Source organism: Falco biarmicus, chromosome 7, assembly GCF_023638135.1.
Source record: "Falco biarmicus isolate bFalBia1 chromosome 7, bFalBia1.pri, whole genome shotgun sequence".
Lineage (NCBI taxonomy): Eukaryota > Metazoa > Chordata > Aves > Falconiformes > Falconidae > Falco > Falco biarmicus.
Genome location: NC_079294.1, coordinates 56,081,104 through 56,108,117, shown reverse-complemented (window position 1 = coordinate 56,108,117; position 27,014 = coordinate 56,081,104). Strand labels below are relative to the sequence as shown.

Below are 27,014 nucleotides of genomic sequence, written 5' to 3'. Positions count from 1 at the left end.
AAAATACCCTAAAGCCCTCCTTATTAAAAAAGTTCTACTTTACTTGGTTTTAAATTTCATGCTTGTTCATTTTAAAACCACCTCTGCTTGCTGGCTGGATTTTGTACTTGTTTTGCTTCAAACGTTGAGAGGTGACTGAGAAAGCAGTTCTCTCAAGCCTTCTGTCACATTGTTTGCTGTTCAAACTCCCACATTCCTAAGTGTCTAACATATTTCTAGAGTATTCTCAACAATATCTTCAAAATGAAGAGTGATTAAGTATCTAACTATAAATAATTTGGCACTTAAACAGTCAACTCACCTAAAAACCCCGAACATTTATGCCCTGTTGTTAAGTCTTTCCAGGGGACCTAGTAACACATCCTACAAGTATGTCTCTTTTGGTTCAACTTACGTGAAAGGACTGGTTGCCGAAGACAGACACAGATGAGCAATACCTTTAGCATCAGTGTCTTTACATGAAAGAGCCCTACACTAAGCTGCCAGTGGTTACCTTAGCCAAGAAACTCCCATGTATACAAGTCAGCTGTATCAAAACTCCCAAAATAACTTGAATGTACAACATCCTCCAGCACTCCTCCCCTGTATCCTATGATGATCCATTTTTCCAGAAAGCCTGTAGAAATGCTTCTAAAGCTTCTGTTTACCTCCCTTCCCTTTCAGCTTTCTGGAGAAAATGAAAGAAGATTGCTGTCACCTGCTTCCAACTGTTGTCAGGGATGGAATGGTTATGAAGTTGACTTGTGCCTATGAAGCTGTGACTCTGAAAACTGAAATTCTCTTAAACTTCACTGAGGACAGTTTTGACTACCACCAGCATTCATGGAACAGACAGACAGCTGACAGATATTGAGCAACAGCAAAACTGGTTTTATTCATCAACATGTTATGCCCAAGCATGAATGAACAAGAAGAAACAGATTTTAAGCTAATCAGATGCATCATTGTCTAGCATCACTTAAATCAACATTTTATTTATTCTTTTCAAAATATTTTATGCCACCTACTTTTTATCCAAACAGCAATAATACATTGAAGTGATACTTCAGAGCAGCCACTAAGCAAAATTCACCTTTTAGAGAAACACAAAGCTCCTATTTGTGCTGGAGAAAGGGGAGACAACAGAACCCTTAGCACGTCCTTAGCAAAGATAATTAAAATCAAAGGGGTGTCAGTAACAGGGTGCTAGAACAGTGTGGTTGGGAGAGGCTAGCCAAAAGACATGACAGTAAAGCCAAAATCTTCTGAGAAGAGACAGGAACTGGGTAGAAGGAAATGCATGGCAGCAGATAACAGCCAGCCAAAGGAAGTAATACAAGAATGATGCAAAGCGACATGAAGAGCAGTTCCTGTAACAATTCAGAAAAGACCAAAGGACAGAAGCAGCCTTTTAAGCTAGCTTAAAGAAACTAATAGAAACCATCACTAAACCCAGCACAGCAACACCTGAAAGTAGGGACACAGACAAGAGACGACACAACAAAAGTATGAGTAGGGAAAATGTGGGCCTGCTGCTGAATGAGGTGGGTGCCCTGGTGATGAACACCACAGCGAAGTCAAAGTGAGGTGGGCTGAGAACTGGCTGAACGGCAGAGCTCGGGGGGCTGTGACCAGCGGCGCAGGGTCGCGCTGGAGGCCTGTGGCCAGCGGTGTCCCCAGGGGTCAGTGCTGGGCCCGGCCTTGTTCAACTCCTTCACCAGTGACCTGGGTGGAGGGGCAGAGCGCGCCCTCAGCACCTTTGCTGGTGACACCAAACGGGGAGGAGCGGCTGCCCCCCCAGAGGCTGCGCTGCCCTTCAGCGAGACCTGGGCAGGCTGGAGAGCTGGCGCACAGGGACACGGGGAAGTGCCACCAAGGCCAGCGTAGGGTCCTGCCCAGGGAGGGACAGCCCCACGCAGCAGCACAGGCTGGGGCTGCCCTGCTGGGGGGCAGCTCTGCGGGGAAGGGACTGGGCTGCTGGGGGACAGCAGGTTGCCCACGAGCCAACAGGTGTGGGGGGGTGACCCTCCCCTCTGCTCTGCCCTGGTGAGGCCGCAACTGGAGTGCCATGCCCAGTGCTGGTCTCCCCAGCTCAAGAGAGACAGGAGAGGGTCCAGTGAGGGGCTACAAAGATGATGAGGGGACTGGAGCGTCTCCCTTCTGAGGAAAGGCTGAGAGAGCTGGACCCGTTTAGCCTGGAGAAGGGAAGACTGAGGGGGCATCTTACCAATGCCTACACATAACTTAAGGATGTAAGTGTCAGGAGGATGAGGCCAGGCTCTTTTCAGTGGAGCCCAGCAACAAGGAGCACAAACTGAAACACAGGAAGCTCCATCTGAATATGAGGAAGAACTTCTTTCCTTTGAGGGTGACAGCACTGGAGCAGGCTGCCCAGAGAGGTTATGTGGCTCCTTCTCTGTAGATATTCAAAACCTGCCTAGACACAATTCTGTGCAACCTGCTCAAGGTGAACCTGCTTTAGTGGTAATTGGACTAAATTATGTCCAGAGGTCCCTTCCAACCCTGACCATTCTGTGAAGAGGTATGTTCGTTACTACTAATAAAAGCCTTAAGCAACATAGAACTAAAGGAATGTTCTTGCTGCCTGACAAGATCATGAGATGAAGGGCTGAAATGACTAGTGTGGTACATTATCAGGGTCCTGCCATACAACCTCAGCCAGAATTTCAAAGGCAGAGGAAGAAGAATATAGGAAAATTAATTGAAGTCAAGAGTTTATAAGGCTAAATCACACCTAGTTTCATTTTAAAGGTTTTTGTGGTCATATCACAAAATACTGTGGGATGTTACTTATCTCAGCTTTAGAATTTGACTTTTCTAAAACTTGATTTTTTAAAATATCTAGTAATATGAAGTATTATGCTTACTTATGAACATTGAAGTCCTTTTCTTTTCAGTTTATGCCCTGAAGAGAAAGTTGTTTTAGCCAAATACTAATGATGTGGTTTAGGTATCAGTTAAGCAACGAAAATTCACTGTTTTCTTAGGGCTTATAAAATGGTAGCTGCCAAGTTAACAGTTTGATAAGCCAAATCCTGAATCTTTAAAATGCATTTTCTTGCATATCATGTCGACGTTTATACTTGTATCGTAGGAGTGCTCAATTAGTGTAAAACACCATAAGGCAGCAGAATTCGGGTTTGTACTGCATTGAATAGAAAGTCATAAATTACTTTTTCTTCTAAAAGCAGCACAGAATCAAGATCGATACTCCTAGCAGAAGACCTACTGCTGAGCAAGGGATGAGTAACAGAGAACTCAGACAATCAACAGAAGTTAAAAACTGAACAAATGATAAAAATTGTAATGCATAGATGATCTATTTGCACACTTTTTTTTATATCCATGAAGGCCATGAATTAGTTAACAGCTACTACTAAGCAGAGAACATGGGTTATATAAGAGAATTAATTTAGACTTAAAAGTTACAATAATCTTTTGTACTTCTCCCTTTATATTATGACTGAAGCATAAGTTACATGGAAAACAGAAGGTATGTGATCCTCAGTGTTAATATAATAGTGTTTAACTTTTTTCCTCTAATTTCTTGGTGAACTTTTCTTTTTTAAGATACTTTGGTGCACAAGTACTTTGCATGAAAGCTTTCCTTCTAATACTATGACTTCCCTAGAAATACTGCATGCCCATATCCATATTTTGTATGAAGATATTTAGCTTCATCAAAGCTATTTAGTGATGTTGATGGCACCTAGAGCAAACTTTGTTAATGAAATCAACAGATATTTGTCAGACTGTTCCTTTAAAAAACAGGGAAAAACTATTTCCACAAAGTCAACTATTGCCCAAGGCACATCTGAGCTGCACATAGCTTATCAGCACATGTCAAATTCCTCCAGCTCTGCCCACTCAAGCATGCCTGATTTGCAGTATTAACCCATAATTCAACTTTAAATCAAGTTCCTCAGTCCAACTCCCCATTTCTCCCTGCTTAAAACCTTATTAAACTTTGTTTGTCCTGTCCTTATGATCACACCACCAAAAAGAACTCCCTCACGACTAAAAAATTTTTCTCTGTTCTTAGTTAAAACCATACCAGTTCATCCCATCACTAACTTACCATCACACCTCTACCATCCTGTCTAGTTCTATGATCAGTTTTCACAGGGAAACCACGCCACCAACCTCTGTTAACTTGGAAAATTATCTCAACTTGCACAGCTTTAAGGACTTTAGCAACTCTGGACCATTTGTACAGTATTAGTTTCACTTCGAAAGCTGAGTACAAAACCTTTTACTCTACAGTAGCAGTGAGGTATTTAAGGCTAGTGAAAAGCTTTAAAGGGCCAGAGAGCTGGAGACCTGACCTTGAATGCCTTTCTAAGTACAAATTAATGAAAGGGCTTTTCCTCACCACTCAGCTTTCTTGACTGGGACTGGTCATGAACTGAGTGAAATGAAAAAGGTCAGATTATACCATAATGAATCAGTGCCATAACAGCTCCATGTATGTTTTCCCCATAGAGCCCCAATTTCAATATAGTAAGCATAACTTGACTCTGCCTTCTCTACTGACCTTAAAAAAATATATAATATTTGTTAGCTTCCCTATTCGGCTTATCTCGGACCTTCCAATCACTGTCACATAATCACTACTTAACCTCAGGCACACATCCTTGTGCTGCATTTTCTCAAGATAAAAATTATAATCCTAATATAGGTGGCTTGGGTACCTATATGTTAGAATGGAAGAGTTGCTTAGGACTTGGGAGCATGCACACACACGTGCTCACAGTGATTTGAAGTGAAAAATCTGGGTTCTGTTTTGTCCCCACTGAAGTCTGCGGCTCACATTCCCTGTTGGTCCTTGTGTTTACATGCAGAGTCTGCTCAAAAGCATAAAGGAAGCTTTCCTGTATGAAACATGCTGAACGATATTAAGGAATCACATTCCTTGATAAAGAAAATACATACTCTGATTTTTAAATGAACTTAGAACTTACTAGTTCTCACATATATCAAGGTCCTTAAACCCAGGAACTGAACTCCCTAGATACCTACCCTCAAATAGGTCACATTAATAAAACACTGGTTATAACAGAAACCCTCTCCTCATAGTTACAGCCCGTAACAAAAGCTACCAAACAGGAATTTATAGCTTATTTATATAAGGAGAACAGACTTTGTACAACAAAAGATCACTCAACAGATAACAGTCAACTTGCCAAAAAAAGTTTCCTGAATTTATATTCATACTTATTTCATGTTTCCTATGCAGCCTGACCTATCGATACAAGATCAGTTGTACCAAAGTCCAGTTAAACATGTGGCAATCAGTGCAGTCCCAAAGAAGTTATAGAAACTGCCTTAGAGTCCTGAAAGCTTTAAAAGATGAACAGCATTTAACTGTTCATATTGTATTAAAAATACAAATATTAGAAAAAAAACAACAAGAAAACAAGATAATGGGCCAAAATTATTAAAAACAATTATTGGCAGGAGTAGCCATATATCTTCTCAGGCTAGCACAATTCTGTTTGCCCAGGCTACTTTATTTTACTTGTCCATCAAGAAAAATGTTACACACACACACCACCTTTAGATTCATCATTGTAGTAAAGTGTTCAGAAGTAAATTTTAGGCAAAGCCCAGCAGGTTTTCATGACAAATTCCTAAGGCTTGTGAGTTCCTAACCTACCCGATTCTCCAGTTCCTGTCTATTCTTTGGCTTTATCTGACATAGTCTCTCTTACGGTCAATATAAGAAAATAAAACTTCCATCAATATTTTTTGTACTGCTAATAAAAAATTAATTATTCTCCTTAAAAACAGCTTTGATGTGCAGTGTACTGATCCATTCTACCTTGCTTTCACAACTTTCTCAGTTTACTTTATGATGTACATATGGCACTCTGGTAATCCGCAAAGATATAACATTTCCCAAACTGAAAAATTATATTCACCCGCTCTCTACAACATACAAAAAGTCCATCTAGGAGGCAAGAATAATAAAATACATTTCATTTACAAAATACTTGATAGAAGTATCTACAGATACAGAAGTAACATAGTGCTGCCTTTGTAAGCCTACAGATGTACCACACTGATGCTCATGATGCTGTTCACAGGTTTGTTATTTAGCAAGTTGCTATTCAGAAGCCTATTGCATCCCTGAATCTGAAAATACAGGTCAACAATACTTTCAATTTGTGAAGCAGCGGGGTACACATGCATTTGTATAGGTGCATGCAATGGAATAAATTAGAAAAGAGAACTATGATGGTGAGAAAGACGCTCAACAGAGAAATGGAAATATTAAAGATAGAAGAGAGAAGGCAGGGTGTGTAATGTAGGAAAAGGAAAAAGATGACATAAAAGGCTAGGTAATTGAAAAGGGAATGACAACCAAAAATGAAAAAGAAAAGACAGAAAGACAAGACAAAGGTAAAAAAAAAAAAAGGAAAATATAATTCACTTTTCGCTATTAATGAAAGATTTATCAAGAGATTTTTTAAAAGATAATAAAAAATAATAATTAGCATATCATACAAAAGAACTAATAACTGGCTCCTTTAAGATACAGAGCCTGTGCTCTGTGAGTACAGCAGCAAAAATGTTCCTATATTGCAAATGTCTTAATATAGCTGATCAGATAGAGGCAACAATTAAAATACTCCCGTTATTAACATGTCTATCCTATGTCCCGCTTCCTTGTGTTTTAACACACTCTGCCAGAGCCCTCCGTATTCCACACCTTTTCCTCCTCTTTGCTTTTTGCAGCTCCATCCTGGAGAGCCTGCCTGCCTACCACTGCACTTCCAGTTTAAGATTTAATGGGACTTCCCTCAAGACCTGTCAGGGCTACACCCTAATCGGCCAGAGGAGTCACCGTTGAGTGACACCCAGTTCTCCCCTGGGGTGTGAATGTACTGCTTTTGCAGTCCAAGGGAGCAAGAGACTGGGACCAGGAATCAATACAAGCCATTTTAACTAGCAAGAACCACCTAGTAATACCTTGTTTGTATTTCGTGAACGAGTGACACAAGAAACACTTATTTCATTCCACACAATAATTCACCACAATCAGAAGGAGCACAGTAAGGGCAACACCATCTCCCAGCTGCTGATTACATCAAAGGTTTGCAGCACAAATTCAATTTTATGATGTTAATCTCAGCCTGCCACTCAGAAATTTTCTCCGAGGGATATGATTTTTCTCTGGATTTCATTTTAAGAATGATTTTCTTCTTCTACAATCAATAAAGATATGTTTTCATCAAAAGACTCTATCTTGGCAGAATTCAATTGGCCATCTCAAAATCTTTTGGTGACATAACATTAATTAAAATTGTTTATGTTGCACCTAAGCTGGAAAATGGGGCAGTGAAAACATCAGCAAGTCAGAACACAATGCTTTACACATTGTCATAAGGTACAGTAAAATAATCTTCAACTCCTTGAAGTTACTGTTTTACCCCACAAACTGCTACATTATTTTAAGTCTGCGAGAAAAGTGTAACACGATACTTTTGCTAAGCAGAAAAATTAAAAATGTGTGCAAAAAATATAAATTCCCACTTCCACTAGCATTAAAGGCTTTAATAACAATAACAATTGATGATATAATAGCTGTTTAAACATGTTAGACAATTCATATAAGCTAGCTAGCTTGGTTTTAAGTGAGATGTATCAAAGATCCTGTATATATACAAAGTTTATTTGAAAAAGAAATACATTATATAAGCGTGTTTGGAGCCATAAAAGATGTCTTTAAAATAAAAATAACCACATTTGGTTTTACTGTCTGAAATAGTGTCCCAACAACCTATCAACTACAAGAATAGTTATCTACAGGAAATTAAACTGTGCTTAAGCACTACACAGAACTGCATATATGTGAGTTATTTGCCACTTCCAAAGCCTGAAGCATACAAGTAATATCACTTAAGTCATCTTCAGTGGAGTTAATCATATTCGAATCTTGAAATGCTTTGCCAAAGCACAGCTTTAATCAAGGCTTGGGACAGTCACCCATCAATTCTTACAGAAAAGCACACATGGCAGGAGGGGCCATCAGTTTCTGCAGGATGTAAGCTTTGATTTCTACCAACTTAAAGACAGGCTTTAACCTTAGTTTTATATAAATTAAGTTATGCTGACCTTCATTGAAGGTAACAGTTTCCCACGTGAGAAAGTGCTGCTTCCTTATGCTATGTAAAGAGACAACCCTTACGTTTTCTTAATTAGAAATTGTCTTTTGAGCAGAGACATTTACATCCTTTAAAGAGTCAGTGATCCCAACATAATCCCATATGAATCACAAGGTCTGTTAAGGTGGTGTCAATTCTAAGTTTATGGCCTACATAACTTGAAAAGTGTAGAGAGTAATAAACTTTTAAGTCTGTGTCAAGACTTCCCATAGATGCAAGCAAAAGCCACATGTAATCCACAAAACCTCTGATCAACTTCCATCTTTATGAAATATCAGATTCTGTAACTAGCTATAATTAAGCCTACAGAATTCATTCTTATTTACAGTGCTTTAACACAAAAGACAAAATCTGGTAAGGTCAAGACACATGACACCTGAAGAAAAACTTACAAAAGTCTCAAACTGAGAGGCAGTGAATATGCACCAGACCTGTAAGCCACTCATTTTGTCTTCCGTAAGTGACCTTGAACTCATTTAAGAAAAAAACCCTGGCTGATCACAGAGGTAATGTTTTTGGTTCAGCTACACTGTACTCTGGAATATTTAAATAACAAACAAAATTGGAATCAGATCCTGGAAACAAAACAACTAAACATTTCAGCCTTTCATTTTTGGATAGTGATGTAATAATCACTAATCAGTGGTGTAATCAATTGCATCATACCAAGGATATCCAAACTTCTACAACAAGAACTCCTTATTTTTCCATTTTGCTCTTTGAATACTCTTAATTACCAAACAGGCCTCTATGCAGTGCTCTTTGCCATGGGGCATGCAGCTGTTTACTGTAAATGACTGAAAAATTTATTATGTATATGTATACACACAGAGAATCAAATCTGCTTAAATACGAAGACACTGCTCACTATGAGCCAGAACTGAAGTCCAAATCTGATTCAATACATTGCAATGCATGGATTGCACTTTTCGTTACAACAAACTTCTAATTTTAACACTTAAAAGCTTTTAATGAGAAAAACCTGCTGGTCATGTGATCAATCCTACCAACTGACACAAATCTTTTGATCAGAACTAGCTCACCGTGACAGCCATTTTTGCAATGACTATTCCTACAAGGTCATAGTTCTGTACCAGTGCCACTACTGATATGCTAAAATTACGTAATATATTAATAGGAACACTATTACTGTTCCTAGCAGTGACTAGAAAAGTTAATTGTAACAGAAACACAAGGCTCTAAGTGAGCCACCCTGATTAATTTCATAATTGAGCAAATCTCAAAAAATCTTGAACCAGAACTATTTTCTAGAGAAAACTGCTGTAAACCAGATTTATTTCTACCGTAAGGTTTTGCATCTACTCAGTAAGGCATCACTAAAGTAACACAACAGCATTTTCTCTAATAGTCTGAACTCTGACGTGTCCTCACATTACTGCTTTTCTCCAAGAAATCCAGTGAGTATAGTTCCACAACTGGTTGAATATACATATAATTCACTGGATTATCTTGGAAACACAAGTTTCAGGTATCTAACATCAGAGAGGTATCAAAGCTGAAACAGTAGATGATAAACATACAGGGGACCAAAAAAACCCCAACCAACTAAACCACAACAAAAAAAAAAACCAACTCTCAGAAACTGATGAAGTTTGCCCAAGTGAGAAAGAACAAACGTCACACCGGTTAAAAAGGCTCTGAAGAGCTTTGGGGTGCCCTGTATTACCGCTCCTCCAAGGCACAGCAAAGCCCAAACCCACCCTCAGCCGCTTCGCTGAGCGCCCGAGGAAGCGGAGGCCGAGGTCGCGGACCGGCTGCACAGTGCGGCCCCGGGCTTCCCACCGAGGAGCTGAGGCCAGGCCGCCCTCAGCCCGGCTCTGCTGGCGGGACAGGGGGGCTGGCAGCCCGCGGAGGAAGAACCGGGTACTGAGGCGAGCCGCGCCTGGAGCCCCGCTGCGGCACAGCCCCTTACCTCCAGCGGCTCCCGGGCGCCACGCGTAGGGGAAGGCCGGCCGGCGGCAACCAGAGCGCTGTGGTAGAGGGGAGCGGCCGGGGACGAGTTTTTATCCCGCTCGGAGACGGCTACACCCAGCCCTGCTCCCGCCCCGGCTGCCGGACGGCGGCCGCTTCTCAGCCTCCCCGCTCCTCAGCCTCCCGCCGCGGCCGGAGCACAGGGCGGCGCAGGCCGGTACGAGCCCGCCCGCGCCCCCGCGCCGCCCGCCCGCGCCTTCGCGCCTCGCGCAGCCCGCCCGCGCCTCGCGCTAGCGTTCCGCCCTGAGGGACCAGGATGAAAGCGTGAGGGGAAGCGGGAGCCAGAGGCCACAGCGCAGGGGAACTTCTCCGGGGGCCGCCCCGCTCAAGTACAGGGAGCTTCCTCGGGGGCCGCGCCGCTCTCCCCGCAGCAGAAACACCGTTCCCACCGGCGGGCGGCAGGCGGTGCCGCTGCTCCTAACGAGGGCCCGGGCGCGGCCGGCGCTCGCAGGCAGGTGTGGCGGGGTGGGGCCACCCTCCTGCCGGTGCGGCCCTGAGCGGCGGCTGCAGGCGGTGCCTGAGGGCAGCAGCGCCTGGGCGCGGTCTGAGGGGTGCGTTTCGTAACTTCGAGTATTTCTGTCTAAAAACAATAAATACGTTGCCGTGAGTGAGCACGGAAAGAAAAATAACCGCGATGCCTGTTTGTTCAATAGTTTGCCTTCCCTTTGCTCCGAGGTTAGCCATGGAGAAGCTGTTGGCCGTAAAGATTCTGGTGAGGAGCTGGGCCAAGCTGGTTGTATAGTGCACACGTAAGTCCGTCTTAACTGCTGGAATACTTAGAGCTGCAAGCAAAATTATAAGCACTGTCATTATAAAAAAGTTACATTCTCTAAAACCATTACTTCCTAAATTTGTTTGCCTGATGCTTTTTTGAAATGCGTAGGGAGTTGTAAGGATGTTGAGAGATTTATTTTTAGTGTCCGTGGTTCCTTTATTTTAATATAACAAGTATGGTAGTTAAAGTATGTGGGTTTTATTTTAGTGTTATTGAGTTCACATTTCCACTAAGACTATTTCCCTGAGGCATCTGCTTTGAGGTAATCAGTAATACTCTAAAATGTATTCATGTAATTATAGTCTGCATCTAATAAGCTCTATTAGCATTTTAGAGGTAAGTGAAGGGGGGAGGGGGGAGCATGTGTAGTTTGTAAGCTTCTGAAACAATTTTTTCCAAAATTTTTGGTTTTGTTATAGCAGTTGTAGTTCAGATTTCTGACGACTTTTTTTTTTTTTGTTAATGCACTAAAATAAAAACCTTTCAAGATGAGACTACTTAATCAGTTTCACTTTATGACAGACAAGTTATAAAACTTGAAAGTAGAACTTTAACGGGAACGGGGACGTTTGCTCAGATTACATCAGGCCCAGTGAAAAACACTGAAATATGGTATCTTAGGTGAAAGCTCACAACAGTACCGCTTTTATGGGCTGGCTTCTGGGGTTTTGGTAGTAATCACGTTGAAAGCTAAATAAGATGATGCAAGTCAAATTACTTGGAGAACCATAATATTATTTTTCTCAGAAAAGGTGAACACTGGCCCTTTTAAATCAATAGTGATACCTGAAACTGCGGCTAAAGTTTTTGTAAGTCAAAAGGTGCTTATCCCGAAAGTGAAGTAACTGCATGAGACCAAGTAACCTAACAGATAAACTAGATATTGCTCTTGCTTTTTGGCACTTCATGTGAATTGTGAATTCTGCCTGTGAACCTAAATAAATGATTTTGACAGCTTCTCCTTAATCATCGATACATGGAGGTTTCCATAAGCAAAACTGTCACATACGTTTTAGCACAATTTGACGCAATGGGAAGGTCACTCCAAAGACCTGAATTGCATCTCATGCTCAGAGAGGGTCATGAAACTATGTGATTTCTATTTTGTCTTTGAAAACCGTATTTGTTACCTTGGTAAAAAGAAATCATTCCATAAAAGTAGTACACATATTAATACCATACCATTTAAATATATTTACAGATGCACGTTAAAAACACTGGTTATGAAAGCTATACATATTATATATACTACTTACATATCCAGATACTAAGAGCTATCCCTCAAAACCAAGTGGTTTTGGTTCATTCCCTGTCTCTACAATGTGTTGTGTTTAAAAAGACAAAAGAGATAGCTTTTCATCTGCTGTAAATGATAAAAGTTTTAATATCAGGTGGCTGTGGTAGCATCCCAAATTATATCTTTTTTGGTTTTTTTAAAGAACTGGTCCTACCTAAAGCTAAAACCTTCTGTACCTTGTACAATATGTGTAAAGTTTTCATTTTAATAATTCATTTTGGAAAGACGGATTGAACTGCTATAGAGCTAAAATAGGTAAATCATTAAGATAGCATTTTTACAGCTGTGGCTTAACACAAATTATATTTTTTCTGCACTAGTTTAATAGGGGTGACGTCAAATAGGATTTAACTTTGCTTAAAAATAACTGGTTTTTCAACATGAATTTGAAAATGTTGTGGCAAAGGCAACACCTGTACAGGAAGATAAAATTACAAAGGTTAAGCGTATCTATTTCCCTGTTTTGTGGCACTGGTTCTTAGCAAGGATCTGCATTATGGGAAAAACAGAATAAACGTAGACTTATCAACTTACTTGCTATATCAGCTGAGTCTGCATCTGAAAAGAAACTGTAAGAATTACCTTGGCTCAGAATACTTTTTATTAATAACTTCTAATGTTTGTAGAATATTCTTGAATTTAAATCTGTAGTGAATCATAGTCCAGGTTAAATGTATGAAAAGTTGAAATATCACAACCAACAACTGGTAAGGAAAGGGAGAATCTGCACAGAGAGAAGTAATTAAAACTGGTCACGTGCTTGAGCTCAAGAAAGATCACTTCATTCTGCTGGGAAAAAAAGGTATGTCCTGGACTGTGGGATCTCCACACAGGAGGCAAGGGCAGTTCACAAGTGCGTATGTACACAAAGGGAAAGGGTGTAGATGGTGAATGATGTAGGCATGGGAAGAATCTGTTCTGAAGGAAATAGACGTCTTTTCAAAAGCGAACTTTCTGCATCAAAGCTAGTGTCATCAGTTGCTAGTTGTATTTGGTGTTACTTTCACATGCTTTTACGGAAGGTTTGCATTCTAATTCTAGTTTTCCTAATTTTTGGTCTGACATGCAGACCACTTATGTCATTCTATCCAGACATAGTTGTTCGTAACAGAAGGGGTAAAATGAGGTTTTGTGAAGTACTTTTCAGATTCTTTTGTTGAAGAGGATTTATTTTAGTTTAGTTGAGCTAGTGCTAGATTCAGAAATGCCATGTTGCATTGCAGACTTCAGTACTGGCCTACTTGAAGATACTGTGTGGCTGATTTCCCCTCTGTGGGTTTTTTTACCCTTATGTGTAATTTAACAATAAGGAGATTTACTTCCTTTATGAAAAGCCTTGAAATCTATTAATGAAAAGTACTTTAAAAAAAGCTTTTATGAATGTAAAAAGCTGGGTCTGTTTGTTATGATCTGGGGTTGTATAGGTACGTGTATACATTAGTTTCTCACTAAAAATAGTGTTGGCTCGCTAACTTATTAACCATTCAGACCATATAATAATTTCTATTTCTATTGTGATTGTGGTCATCCAATAATTAATTTCTCCAACTTTCTTCAGCTCCTTTTAAAGATTTCCCTCTTTATCTGGATGGGTAGCAAAGTAACTTCAATAAACGAAAACATTTATCTGGCCTCAATTAGCAATCGAGGCATGTTCTTGAGATGAGTAAGAGCAATTAGTGGTTAACAACATTGTTGACAGATGTCACATACTGAAATATGAAACAGCATTAGCTTAGATTACATTAGGGGATAGTTGTCAAGTACTGAGAATTTATTGTATTATCTTATGTATAATGTGATGAAATATTGATGAAAAAATGTCATATTTCATGTCAATGGAGCTATTGTTTTGCAAAGATAAACTATGGGTATGTTCAGCATTGGATATACTTCTGAAAACTTAAGAATACTGTTGATTAAAACAGTTCCTCTATGAGGCCAAATGCAATTTCACAAATTGCTATCAGTTGAAAGGGCGAGATAAGTCTATACTTGTTACATCCTGGAATAAAAGCAAGGCCGTGTTTGTTGATACAGAATTCCATCTCCTAATTCTTACTGGATCTGTAAACTGTACTTTATTGCCTTTTTTCTCTCAGAAATTAATAATGCTTTAGCTTTTAGGGTCAGCAATAAGGTAGTTTCACAATATCATTAATTTTTAAATATGAGTAGTAAGTACGGGTTTGCTTATTTACGATGATAAAAGGTCTGTATTATACCCTGTGAGACGCTAGAGGGAGCAAAGGGAAAACAGGGAGGAAAGTTAAATCCTATTAACTGCTTAATTTTGCTCAGAATGCGAAAATGTGATTTGTTATTGCTGTACTGCAGTTTACGTTTTAAGCCTGTAGAAGTAACCTTCTCGTTTTGTCCTTCTCACATTTTTAAAGACTTTTTCCCTGCTATAATGACTTACTTCACACTTTTGCCTTGCAAGTTCTGCATAAAATGGGTTTAGGTTTTGTTGTTTATGCTTTTCTGAGGAAAAGTGTGAAATAGTAAATTATATTTTAAAGGAGAAAAAGATAGAGTAATTTTTTGTAATTTTTACCAATTTTACAATTCCTGTTATGGTTTAACCCAACAGGCAGGTAAACACCACACAGCTACTTATCCGCTTTCTGCCCCCCGACCCCCCCAAGTAGGATGGGGGAAAGAATTGGGGGAAAAGAGTAAAATTCATGGGCTGAGGCAAAGATGGTTTAATTGGACAGAAAAGGAAGGGAAAATAATAATAATAATCATAATGATAAAAGAATTGGAATATACAAAACAAGTGATGCACGATGCAATTGCTCACCACGTGCTGACCAATGCCCACCCAGTTCCTCAACTGCAGCCCCTGGCCAGCTTTGCCCCTAGTTTATATACTGAGTGTGATGTCACATTGTATGGAATAGTCCTTCGGCCAGTTTGGGTCAGCTGTCCGGGCTGTGTCTCCTCCTGGCTTCTTGTGTCCCCCTGTCCCCCCCAACCTATTTGGTGTTGGGGTGGTGTGAGAAGCTGAAATGCCCTTGACTTAGTGTAAAAACTACTTAGCAACAACTAAAATGCCAGCATGTTATCAACATTATTCTCATCCTAAATCCAAACCAGAGCATTATACCAGCTACTAGGAAGAAAATTAACTCTATTCCAGTGCAAACAAGGACAATTCCTCATAATAAGCATCATGACCACACCTTTTCCAGTATTCTTCCTCCTGTAAGACCATTAAACATAGGCAATTATAGCAGTTATACTTGTTTCTAGGAGTTCCTTGCTTCTTACTTTTGTGGGACATGAAAATCCAGGAGAATGACATTACCTATTCTGTCTTTCTACAGAAGCAGGATAGGAAATATATGGGTTTCTGGTAGATCTGTATTTAATGTGGTTTTATGTATAAAGTGATTTAAAAAAAAAAGGCTGAGAGTGCTGAGCTATTACACATATTTTAGAAACATTCATTTAAGCACTTCCTACATGTTCATTAAACTGAGATACAGGAAATAAAGGTATCTCATACTTCTTAGTTTCCACTATTGTTCCATGGCTTTTCTTGAATGCAAGTATTTAAGTGAGCTGAAGAAAAGATTTAGAAGCATGGATACAGAGCTTGTGCAGATTAAAGGTAATCATTAGGTGTCCCGGGAATGGAGAGGTTTTGAAAGGATTAAGAAAAAGCACATTAAATTTGCAGCATATGTAACTCATTGTAGACCCATAAGATTACCAGGGCTGACTGGTTAGAAAACTGCTAAATCACAGAGTAGTGAAACTAAGACTGTTAGTCTGTTTGCTTAGAAACGTGTTTCTTTTGTTTAAGGGTGGAGGTGAAGTAGTTACTGAGCCTTGACTAGTTTCTTGGTAGGGGCTTTATTCTGCCACTTTTATTTTGCATGTAGAGCAAGTTCAGTGACACCAAGGCCATCTGGGTCCAAGCACTCCACTAAATCAGAAATTCAGAGAGATGATGGGATGAGTACAAATGTACATGATGAAAATTGGCTTGTGATCTATGTTTAGGAAGACATACAGAAGCCAAGTAACAAATCTGGTGCATAAGATGAATAATATTGAATGTTCTGAAGAAAAAAAATCAAGGTATGTTTTCTAAATACTAGATAATGTTTACTGTTCATGTGTGTATTTGAAGCAAGAAAAAAGGGACAAAATTCTTTTGTCATCTCATACTTTTCATGTGTACTATGAAGTACAGTTCTGTGTTTTAGTACTTTTTTGGGTAAAGTCAAATGTGTACTGTGCTGTGTTTTGAGATAAATAAGATCCGAAAAAATCTGAAGTTCATTTGGAAATGAGAAATCATTGCTGTTTTCCAGAGCAAATCAGACTCGAGCCACTAGGTGTCTCTAAATGTAAAATAAAAGTAGTCAAGAAGGCAGCTAAGGCTACGTAAGAACTTATGGAACAGAAGTGCAAGGGGCTGGAAAACATTTCCTTTCGTAAGGAACAAACCTGCACTTTTAACGATTGGTTACTGAGTAGAAATGTTTTGTCCTCTGATGGCTAAGTTTCTTTTGAAACTTATTCCTTCTTAATTATAATGAGCACAATTTAATATTTGTGTGACAGCAAGCAATTTCACACAGGTTCTGTCACTATTACAAATATGACAGAATGTGAGTCTATGACAAGTTGTTTGTGTTAAAACTTCAGGATTTTTTTAATTGCTGAAGCTTGACCTTTCACTGCAGGTTTGGAGATTACTAACAAATAGCTATTTCAATAAAACATTTATCTATGTACTTGGTTAATGACATGTAACATTTTGAAGGAGAGCCCTTCCTTTGTTTCCTGTTGGAAGAGGGTAAATGGAGTGCACTGAACTCATTTATCAAGGTGATTCTTGTGAAGCCCAGAACACATCACCTACTATCCCTAGCCACAGTTGTGCCTATCTTTTGGAGACAAGGACAAAACTGATCTAATTTGTAGTTCCTATCTTCAATATTGCTCATAGTTTCTCAGGGTCAAAAACAGCTGATTGGTTTTCTGCTTATCCTGTTGCTTTCATGATGTATCTCTTGATAGCATATTTTGTTACAGAGGTCATTATTTCTATCTTTTATCACTTATGGAGTCTACTGAAAATTAGAGTATACACCTGAGAATGCAGAATCTATATTTCTGAAAGGTAGAAATGAACTCCTTGGAAAAACTGATATTTTGGGGGGTGGTTTGGTTTTTTTTTTGCTTTCCCAGTTGAATTCCTTCTCGTTGGTTTCAGCTTCCTGTGTTGTTATGATCACAATAATGAGAATACCTGTTTCTCTTTGAATTTGGTCTGAAGAGTGTGCAATTTTGTCCCATAATAGACAAAAATCTTCTCCCATTAGCTTTCAATTTAAGCCAATGATTGACTTCAAGGGGAAGGCAAAACCCAGTTTATCTCCTAGTCTACTGAGGTGACTGGCATATTTCTTCATGTGCTAGTATAAGGAGATACTTAAGAATGTTGATCAGCTGAAAATTTCACTCACTACATTAATTTGCAAAGGAGCAAATTCCTTTTCTTCTCAAGGGAAGAATTTCAGAAGGTAGATAGTTAAAATGTCAGTGTTCCATGGCCAAAAGTTCTTTCAAAACGTACATGGGTCAGCATATAAGTAGTCAAGAAAAGCTGGCTTCATAATGTTCACATATAGAGATGTAAGGGGTTGCAAGAAAACTGCTCCTACACTATATTTGTAATATCAATAGAAATTTGCCTAATCCCCCTCAGTTTATTTTTTAATATTTTCTAACTAAGATATCTAAACCCAGTAATGGACTCTGTTTTCATTTCCCTGTGAAAGTTGAGAAGTTATATTCCACATGTTTTTGCAATCAGTATTCAAATGTGCTCTGTTCCTTGTTTTCCTCTCACAAGATATTATATTAAAATCTATGAGTTCGTGACCATAGTTGTTGCCTTACAAGTATCCTGTGGAAGAGGAACTTCCTGAGAAGAACAATATGTAGTTTTAATGCCAAGGGGGTAAATCATCAGACTGAAATCTCCTTGCTTTTGATGAATTAACTGAAAGATGCTGTCAGGCTTCAATTTGCTAATGTATGCTACATAAATTCATATAAAGAAAGAGAAGTTAAAAAAAAGCAGATTCTCACTAAAACATAAATATGTAAGCTCACAATTGAAAAGAATAATCTCCTCCTTAGATCAGTTGAGCATTTAGATTGAAAAATAATTACATGTATTTTCTGGAAGCAGAGTACTCAACAGTGTCAGGTATCAGATGACACATCCTTAATAACAAATTGTACCTCATTACTTTGACTCCACTTTTTTCAATAGGCGAGAGTATCTGCAGTTCTCATATAGTTTAGAGAAAAATGCAATGTAAGAAAAATCTTGTTACTTTTTCAATGCCTTTCTAAATTCTTGATTCTGCATATAGATCTCCAATGTTGGAACCTTTTAAATTTAGTCAAGTTATTGGACTGAAATGTAATATCAGGCATTAAATAAGAAATGGTGTTACAGAAAAGGGAAAACATTGGGGAAGGCGTGACTAAGTAATAGGGTAATTGCCTGAGGTACTGAAACTATCAGTTTGTGAAACGTGCATGTTGTACGGCGGCTTTGACTCTTACACCCTTTAGCCAAACACCATCTTGACAGCTTGTTCCAGCTCAGTGCTTTTCATTATTCTTTTGCTAAATATAATAAATGCCCTTTCCAAGTGGAAGAGCATTTGGCCATGCTCTGTTCTCAGTCCACATGACCTTCTGCCTATATTCATGTATACTCAACATATTTTTTACTGTCTTTTCCAGTTGCATATGTAAGAAACAGTCATAACATCACAGCAAAGTAGATGAACCCCAGTGAATGCTGTTTCTGCTGGATTTCAAGGATTCAAGGAGAAAATCAATATTCCATATCAAGGGTCCTGATATTTGAGAAGGTGAGTGAAGAAAAGGAAGAGGAGACAAGTTAACAGAATTTCAGAAAGATAGAGATGCAGCTGTGTAACTTTGACTCATGCTAAAGTATACTTGTGACTCTATTTACTGAACATTGTCAGCAGTGATTAGATTTTTGTTCCAAGTAAATATTTTTCCATTTGACCCAAATGCACACTTGGGATCAGATTCTCAGGCAGTGTACCAGGCTAGCTCTGTTAACTTCAGTGGAACCCCATTGCTTGCATAAGGTGAAAACCAGGCTCCAAGACTCAGATTGCTGTGGGAGACTTGTTCAGAATAAATAGAATTCAGAAGAGAGACATGCAAATATATTAATATAAAACACAAGACCAAAAAGTAGTATCTTAACAACTTCACATGACATAGTACCATGTTCCTAAAGCATCATAAGTACTAGACACTTTGCGTGGGGAATAAAAATTCAAGACTACGCACAATATGTAGAGTGGCTGTAGAGTTTCATTAAATCCTGCGCTGCATTTTCTTCAATGTCACACTTAACAGATTTTTGACATTGTGAGCTACCACAGAATGACAAGGAAGGAACTGCTGTAGATCATGTAGTCCAACATCCCTGCCTAAAGACAGGGTCAGCAAGAAGAGGTTGCCCAGGACTGTGTTCAGTCAGGTTTTGAGTATCTCCAAGGACAAAGATTCCACATCCTCTCTGAACAACCTGTTCAAGTGTTAAACTACCCTCACAGTAAAAATGAGTTTTCTTATGTTCAGGTGAAACTATGAGTTTCAATTTGTGCCCATTGCCTCTTCACAACTATATTGTTATTAGGCAACAATAAGAAGAGTCAGTCTTGTTTACACCCTCCCATCAGGTATTTACAAACACCAATAAACCCACCCCACCTCCCCAAATTTTCTTTTATCCAGGCTAAACAGTTTTAGGTCTCACCTCTCTTTTGAGATACGGCTATCATTCGGACCCCAGTTTCTCGGAACTACAGACAGCCAATCCTGAACTCAGACATATGCATTCCCCTCTGCTCCAGGGAAACTCCCTACTTGAATTTAAGACCTAAGACCAAAGGCTACAATTATAATATGATAGAGAACAAAACATTTAAAAAGTAAAATATTACATGCCTGTGGAAATATATATATAATAATAACCACAACTGAAAACCAAAGAAAAAAACCCCAGTATTAACATGAACGAGTAGTCATAAACACCACAGTTTTTATAATTATTTCAACATTTTGAGTATTGTAAAATATTTTAACATTGTATGAAAATATTTATTGTCCAGTGAAGTGCTGCAGTAGAATTAGAAATTAACGAAGTATATTAAAATTCAGCTTTTCTTTTTATGCAATATTTAGTCACACTTTATTTTAGAAAATGAAGCTTACTTATGGTTATCTATAGATAATACAATAAAATGAGTATGTGAGTCTGTTAAAAGAATAATAAAACCCTTCTGTATACCATTTCAGATGCTTTGCAAATATTAAAGTTTAAGAACTCCCAAAGTATGTTCTTAATAAAATAGTTCCACTGAATTTATTATTGCTGGCAAAGATCACATTCAGAAATGTGTTTAGACTAGAGACAGCTGCATGCAGCAGATAGAAGCTGAGGAAATGAGTGAGGAAACAGTTGTAAAATTTCTCCTTTCCATCTCAGTGTGTATGAGGGAGAAAGAATTCATTGTTGGTCTTTCACTGCTCTGTCAATTGGCTGGCTTTCCTCCATGTGAAACCTGGGAGGAGCGTGCAGGAAAAGTGAAACACACTTGCAGTGAGGAAACAGGAGGAAAAGAGTAATACAGTCTTCAAGGCAAATGAATTTTTTTGCATTTGTAAAACAACTTTAATTCAAATTTATGTTCTTTAAAATATTTTTCTACTGGAATGGAACTTCTCTCTGTAAAAGGTAGGTTTTTCTTATCACACAAGCTCCTTCACTAATGCGACAAAAGTTTAGTAGGTGTCTATAAAAATCAACTTCATAGACTGCAGATGTGCATCGTTCATTTTAATCGATGGGAATATTTCTTGCATTACTTCTTTCAAGGGAAGTCAGGTAGGTGCAGTGTGTAAATTCTGCACACTTGCAGTGCAGTGTAACTGCTGCAGTGTTTGGATGCTGCTGGTGGCTTAGCGACAGTTTGGGCTCTCCCCTTTTGCGCTGAAAGTGAAAGCTTTCTCAGTGTGAGGCGTGGTGGAATTATTCAGACTGTCAGATAGACATTCTGCAAATACAATGCAATTCCATAGAATGCTTAGGGCTGTCTAGGGATAGATGAAAAAAAGAATAAGGCAAAGGAAGGTAGGTGAAGTTAGGCGAGTGGGACGGGCATTGGAAAACAATAGTAAGCTTTGGGAACCTTTGCACTGTAAAGTTGTGGCCTCAAGGTTTTGTTTTATTGGCACTTACTAGTTCCTAAGTATAGCAATGAAATATATGATATACATGAGTATATTCTTAAAGGAGGTTTGATTTTTGTAGGACTGCAGTGATGTTTCATTCAAATTGAATTGAACCCTTATGTGCATTGATATGGTAGGAAAATTTAAAGAATAATTAATTATATTGTTTAAAAGTCTAAATTCAATGAACTTTAGTAGTCAGACACTGGATACAAAACGGTGACCAGGTTGGATTTTCTTAATTATGATGACTATCTGAATCACAATCCCATTAGCTTCAGGGCATTTTTCATTAATGAAAGGGATACCATAGCATGGAACTTCAGGCTGTTGAACAAAGTTAGGATTTGAAATATTCACTTTTTAATTGATAAGGTGTTTACTGCAGTATGTCTTTTCTAATAGTCAAAATAAATACAATGTAATAAAGGATTCTTTGTAAGGTGATCGAAGCTACTTTAGGTTACTTGAAGTCTGTGAGCCGTCTGTGAGCCTTCTGTGACTGTTATTGAAAAGCATTTTGAACTAGCGCTATGAGGTGATGGATAGTATACTGCCCTTCCTGGTCATCTGGTATCCATTATGCCCTTTGTGTTGTATCCATCTATTTACTAAGTTTCTGTAACTGCAAAGACTTTCCACATGTTTTCTTTCCCAAGGAATTCAGAATAATCATACTATCTCACCACAATGGTGCTTGATTTTCTTTAAGAGTACTTGCTTTCATTTTTGATTGAAGTTTTTTATACCACAGAAATCCCTTTCTGTGGTATTTTTTTCCCCATAAAATTTATGACAAGCATTGTTAAGGTATTGTCTGAATATGTTTGTTGTTTTTTTTTTTTAATAGTGAAAAAAGGAAGGTTGGATAAAGCAGCTGGTAAGTCTGATTTACCTTTTAATTTCTGCTTGAACGTATTTATTTCTTGGGCATGCATGTGTGTATCACACTAAAGAATCATTCAGGCCTGGGACTACTTGAATGCATTTCGTCAACAGCTCAGTACAAAACAAATGAGGAAAGAATTTAAAAATACACATAGATTTTAAAGATCAAATTAACAAACAAGACTGTGGCCTCAGACTGTGTAATTTTGAGAGACAATAATTAGTAACTGAAACTAGTGGCTTTTAAAGGATATTTCCACTAAAAATAGTTTTTACACAGTTTGATGACCTAAATGGGTCAGCAGTCAAGAGAAATTATTTTTTATATAAAGAGAGTGCAGGATGTTAGTTTCAGCAGGGCAGGGAGAAAATGGTTTCTGAATTTTCCCAGTGAGGAAATACAGATGGGAAATACTAATAGACCATTATAGAGATCAGGTATAGGCCCTGGGCAATAAATGTGAACAAAACCAAGCTGCCCAGGACACTGTAAGTCTGCCCCCAGGACCAAGATTTAGCCAGAGTGGGAAAGAAAATCCAAACTCAGCCAGAGGTTTCTCACACATAGGTGGACTATAAACTTGGGGCCTTCAAGATCTTTGTGATTACTAGTTCTTAGGAGAAGCTGGTAACAACCTGACCAATGTGGCAAAATTTGCCAGTAGATGTCTGGCTAACACATTTAAGTAACCTCTGCAAATCATTTATATCTATCTTGATTAAAGAAAGGTAACCTGAAATAGCACAGGTTAAGCTTCTTTCTGGGAACATGATGCTTCTAACTGTCTGTGAGGCAGTCATCATCGTGGGCTGTGACGTATATGTATGAAGTATAGACTGGACATTCGTCTTTCATTGAAATCCTTATGCAATGAGACAAATGGTCTGCAGGGCTCAGCAAATCTTATATTTTGTTGGTGCTCAAAAGAGGTGATAATTTACAAAAAAATATGATCAAACAATTATTTGATGAAAGTTAAGACTTTTTAATCTTCTTTGAATGCTGTTGAAGATGTGTTAATGCCGTAAGTAATGGCAATAGAGTTTGAGTGGTGTATCCTCTGATAATTGGTCATGTTTTCTTGGGCAGAAAATCATTTAAGTGGTGACTAAGAGCAGTATTGAGATTCCTGCATGTTTCTCAAAACTCTGGGATTCTCCTGTGGTTAATTTACTACTTTGTGGAAGCTGCCATGAAGTTGCTGTGCTCTGTTTTGGGTGGAAAGCTGAAGATATGAGTAAAAGGATAGCCTGCCGTTTTTGTTTTCACAAAAAGTTAAAAGGCAGATGACAAGGTTCCAGGCAAGGCAATGATAATGCAGGCAGTCTGAAATTTCTTTAGTTTTTGTGCTAGAAAAGGAGCTGGGGAAAGATAGATGATTTGGTTTGATCACCTGGCATTAGACATAGGAACATGACATTTTCACATGTGAAAGAAATTAAGGAGTTAAATATAAAGATAATAGAAAAATATAAAGATAATAGAACAATGAAACAGATTACCACTAAAAATATGTCTTAAGAAGTATCTTGTCATTTATGGCTTCACTTAAGGAAGATAAGTTTTATTTTGGGGGGAGGTTGGTGGTTGTATTTTTGATTTAAATGTAAATACAGATCTGGGTGCTCAAAATAGCTAAACGCTGGAGGTTGCTATTTTTCAGCCAAGTGATTTAATGGAAATTCTTCTGAAAATTTCTCAACCCTTGAGTTGCAAGCCTCCAAACTGCAAATAAATTATGCAACTACAAAACATTTTGCAAATTTTGCGATTTGTTTGCCTCAGTTACACAGAACGAACAATAGGATGGTATGTGAATCATGCATTGTTGACACAATTTCTTACAAGTAAGTCAACATTCTTCTAAATCTGTATTGACTTTGTCAATTTTTTTCAGTGTAAGGACAAAGAGGTATGTTTGAGAAGACTGGTGCACTGAATTACAGAAAATAGATAACATTGATCACTGTTGTGTTTTTTTTTATTGAAAAGAATAGTTCCCATTACATAACATTCTTTTGTCAAACATTATCTTCAGCCCTAATCGATAAGATCTACATACAGGATGTACAGAATTAACTCTTCTCCTTCGCACTTTTTCTTAACTGCAGTGTAATTTGATGCAACCTATTCAAAGCCTATTGTGGACAGTGACAGCTTCCCTCCAGCTCGGGCTTGTTGATTGACGGGGGGCTAATACACACAGCTCAAAAATGGCTTCTGTTCTTGCCTACATTTCATATGTATATTTTGGCAGTAGTTCTATTAAAAAAGAAAAAGTATCTTTTTTTTTTTTTTTTTTAAACCATATGTCAGTGTTGATCCTTATGTGGGATGCTGGAGGCTAATGACATGCATGCAAGCTGAGAAGCTTTTCTGCACAGCCACATTTATCAAGATGATATAATATGCCGTTTGGTGCCTTAGTTCCTGTGTGAGGCCCTAAAGCGTAGAGCTTTCCCTTAGTTCTTTTGCTTTTTCCTGTCATTGATATCTTCAAGCACTTTGATTTAAAAAAAAAAAAAAAAAAAAAATTTTTTTTTGCTGATTAGGTCCAATTTTACGAATATACTCTGAGTACAAAAATGTTTGAGTTCATCTGGGACTGCATCTGAAACCCATTTTGCTGCTGCATTTATAGACAAAACTAGATTCACATACAAACACAAGACTGAATCCCAAGTCTGTGGCCTTGTCCTAATTGGAAATTACAGCCTATTAGCCAGTCACCAACATTATACCAACTGAACAGCAAACAAAATAATAATTTGCAGAAAGGGAGGGTGTACTTGTTTCATGCAAGATCTGTCAGGGAGATTGACAAATAATCTGAGAAACCATGTCTGGAAGCTGATCCTTAAAATACTTGCTCACATTTAGGATTATGTTGTCTCCCACTTGCAATGGACAGAGATTTTCCTGTCCCATTAAAATGACTAAGAATTTCCTTGTTCAAAGCCATGTATTTGAACCACACCTCTGACTGTTTTGTATGGAGCGCGTTAAACCCCTGCTACCATGAAGCTGAATGTTTCCAGCTTCTAGGAAGAAATAAAGTGGGTTTTAATGTACTGGTTGTTTCTTTTTCAGATGCATTCAAAACCTATGTTGTTTTAAAAGTCCAAAATTTAAAAAGCACTACAATAGACAGAAGGGGAAGTGAACCTTGCTGGGAACAGGACTTCATGTTGTAAGTAATAAGGTATTCTTATCAGTTGGTTTTGTTGTATCTTTGCTGCATTTGGATAGTTAGAGAAATTAATAAAATCTGAGACCATGGGCAGACTGCAAAAGTGAGAAAAAAATGTCCAGCTCAGAGAAAAAATGCCAGGTTAGCTCTAAGGAACAGAACAAAAGTTAATTTTGCAAGCCATGTGCAGATCAAAGCTAGCAGTCAAGGGGAAGATGATATTTTTCTCCAGTATCTTTAATTTCCTGTGATGTTTTAGGAATACAGGAACGAGGAGAACTCAAATTGATCCTCATGCAACTTGTTTTTTGTTTTACTCAATTTCCTTTCAGTATGACTGATATTTTACACATTCATTTATCTACTTAACTACCTATGTAGGTAGATAATATCTACCTATCAATATCAGGTCAATAATAACTGCCAGTTATTATTGACACGTACTGTTTCTCACTTCTGTCTGCAGACCTTTGTCTGCTTCCCACAATTCTCCATCTTGTTATTCCGTCTTTGTTCTCTTTTCTCTAGAGCCTTATATATAACTCACTGGTCAGGAGGGTCCAAATACTTATATACTGACTGACATTCAGAGGAAACCTGCTTTCAAGTCTCAATTTAAAAGCCGATAAAACCAACAAATATGTAAACTCATTAGATGCTGAGATAGTATGTTAATCTCTACTATTTTTGGTCCCTCCTTCCTCCCTGCGCAAATCTTTCTCTGCCATCACATCCTCTTTGTAGAAATATAGATTTTGTTACTAAGGTCTAGAGTTGGCAGAAATATTTTTACAGAATTAAACATTTGATTGGTTTTAGTTACTTTTATGAAAAATGTCCTTTTTACAATTCTGGGTTTTTTTTCTAATCCAAATATTTTAATATTTTGCCAGAAGAATTAGTTCTTATGAATCACTTTTCCATACTTTCTGGTTATCAAAACACATAAATATCTTTTGACAGGATCTACATGTGCTGAAACTGACATTTTGATTGAAATACCTCCCCCATTTAATTTTATTCTGTATTGAAAACAGCATTTCTAAAACCTGCATTTTTTTTTCTACATAGAACTTTCATGTAAATTAGTTGTATTTCGCAGTGCTCTTAATTTTATTTAAGGGTTTCACCTTCATCACCATTTTTTCCTAAAGTTATTAATTGAATTTGGATTTTTTTTTTTTTTGGTGTCATGCAACTGATTTCTTAGACAACTGTAGCAGACTACTGGTTTGCTTAACTGAAGACTGTGAGTGACTGAAGAGCCTGTTATATTAAGCCAACATATATATAGCTTGTTTACATGACATTTTATGGCTCGATGTAATGACTTATCAAAGAAGTTTTCAGAATTTCTAACCATATAAAAGTAATCTTCA

At 38.2% G+C, this 27,014-nt stretch overlaps 2 protein-coding genes across 2 annotated transcripts in view; one reads left to right on the top strand and one right to left on the bottom strand.

Annotated features, from left to right (window-relative positions):
• Nucleotides 1-10,263, bottom strand: part of WDR72 (WD repeat domain 72) — a 129,418-nt gene extending 119,155 nt beyond the window's left edge. Inside the window, exon 1 of the mRNA XM_056347661.1 lies at nucleotides 10,102-10,263. The gene's annotated coding sequence lies outside the window, so the exon portion shown is untranslated. The remainder of the gene's footprint in view (nucleotides 1-10,101) is intronic.
• A 10,553-nt stretch (nucleotides 10,264-20,816) lies between these two features.
• Nucleotides 20,817-27,014, top strand: part of LOC130152876 (protein unc-13 homolog A-like) — a 60,376-nt gene continuing 54,178 nt past the window's right edge. Inside the window, exons 1-3 of the mRNA XM_056347092.1 lie at nucleotides 20,817-21,059; nucleotides 22,407-22,436; nucleotides 25,536-25,635. Of these exons, the coding sequence (XP_056203067.1) occupies nucleotides 21,038-21,059; nucleotides 22,407-22,436; nucleotides 25,536-25,635 (152 nt within the window). The 5' untranslated portion in view covers nucleotides 20,817-21,037. The remainder of the gene's footprint in view (nucleotides 21,060-22,406; nucleotides 22,437-25,535; nucleotides 25,636-27,014) is intronic.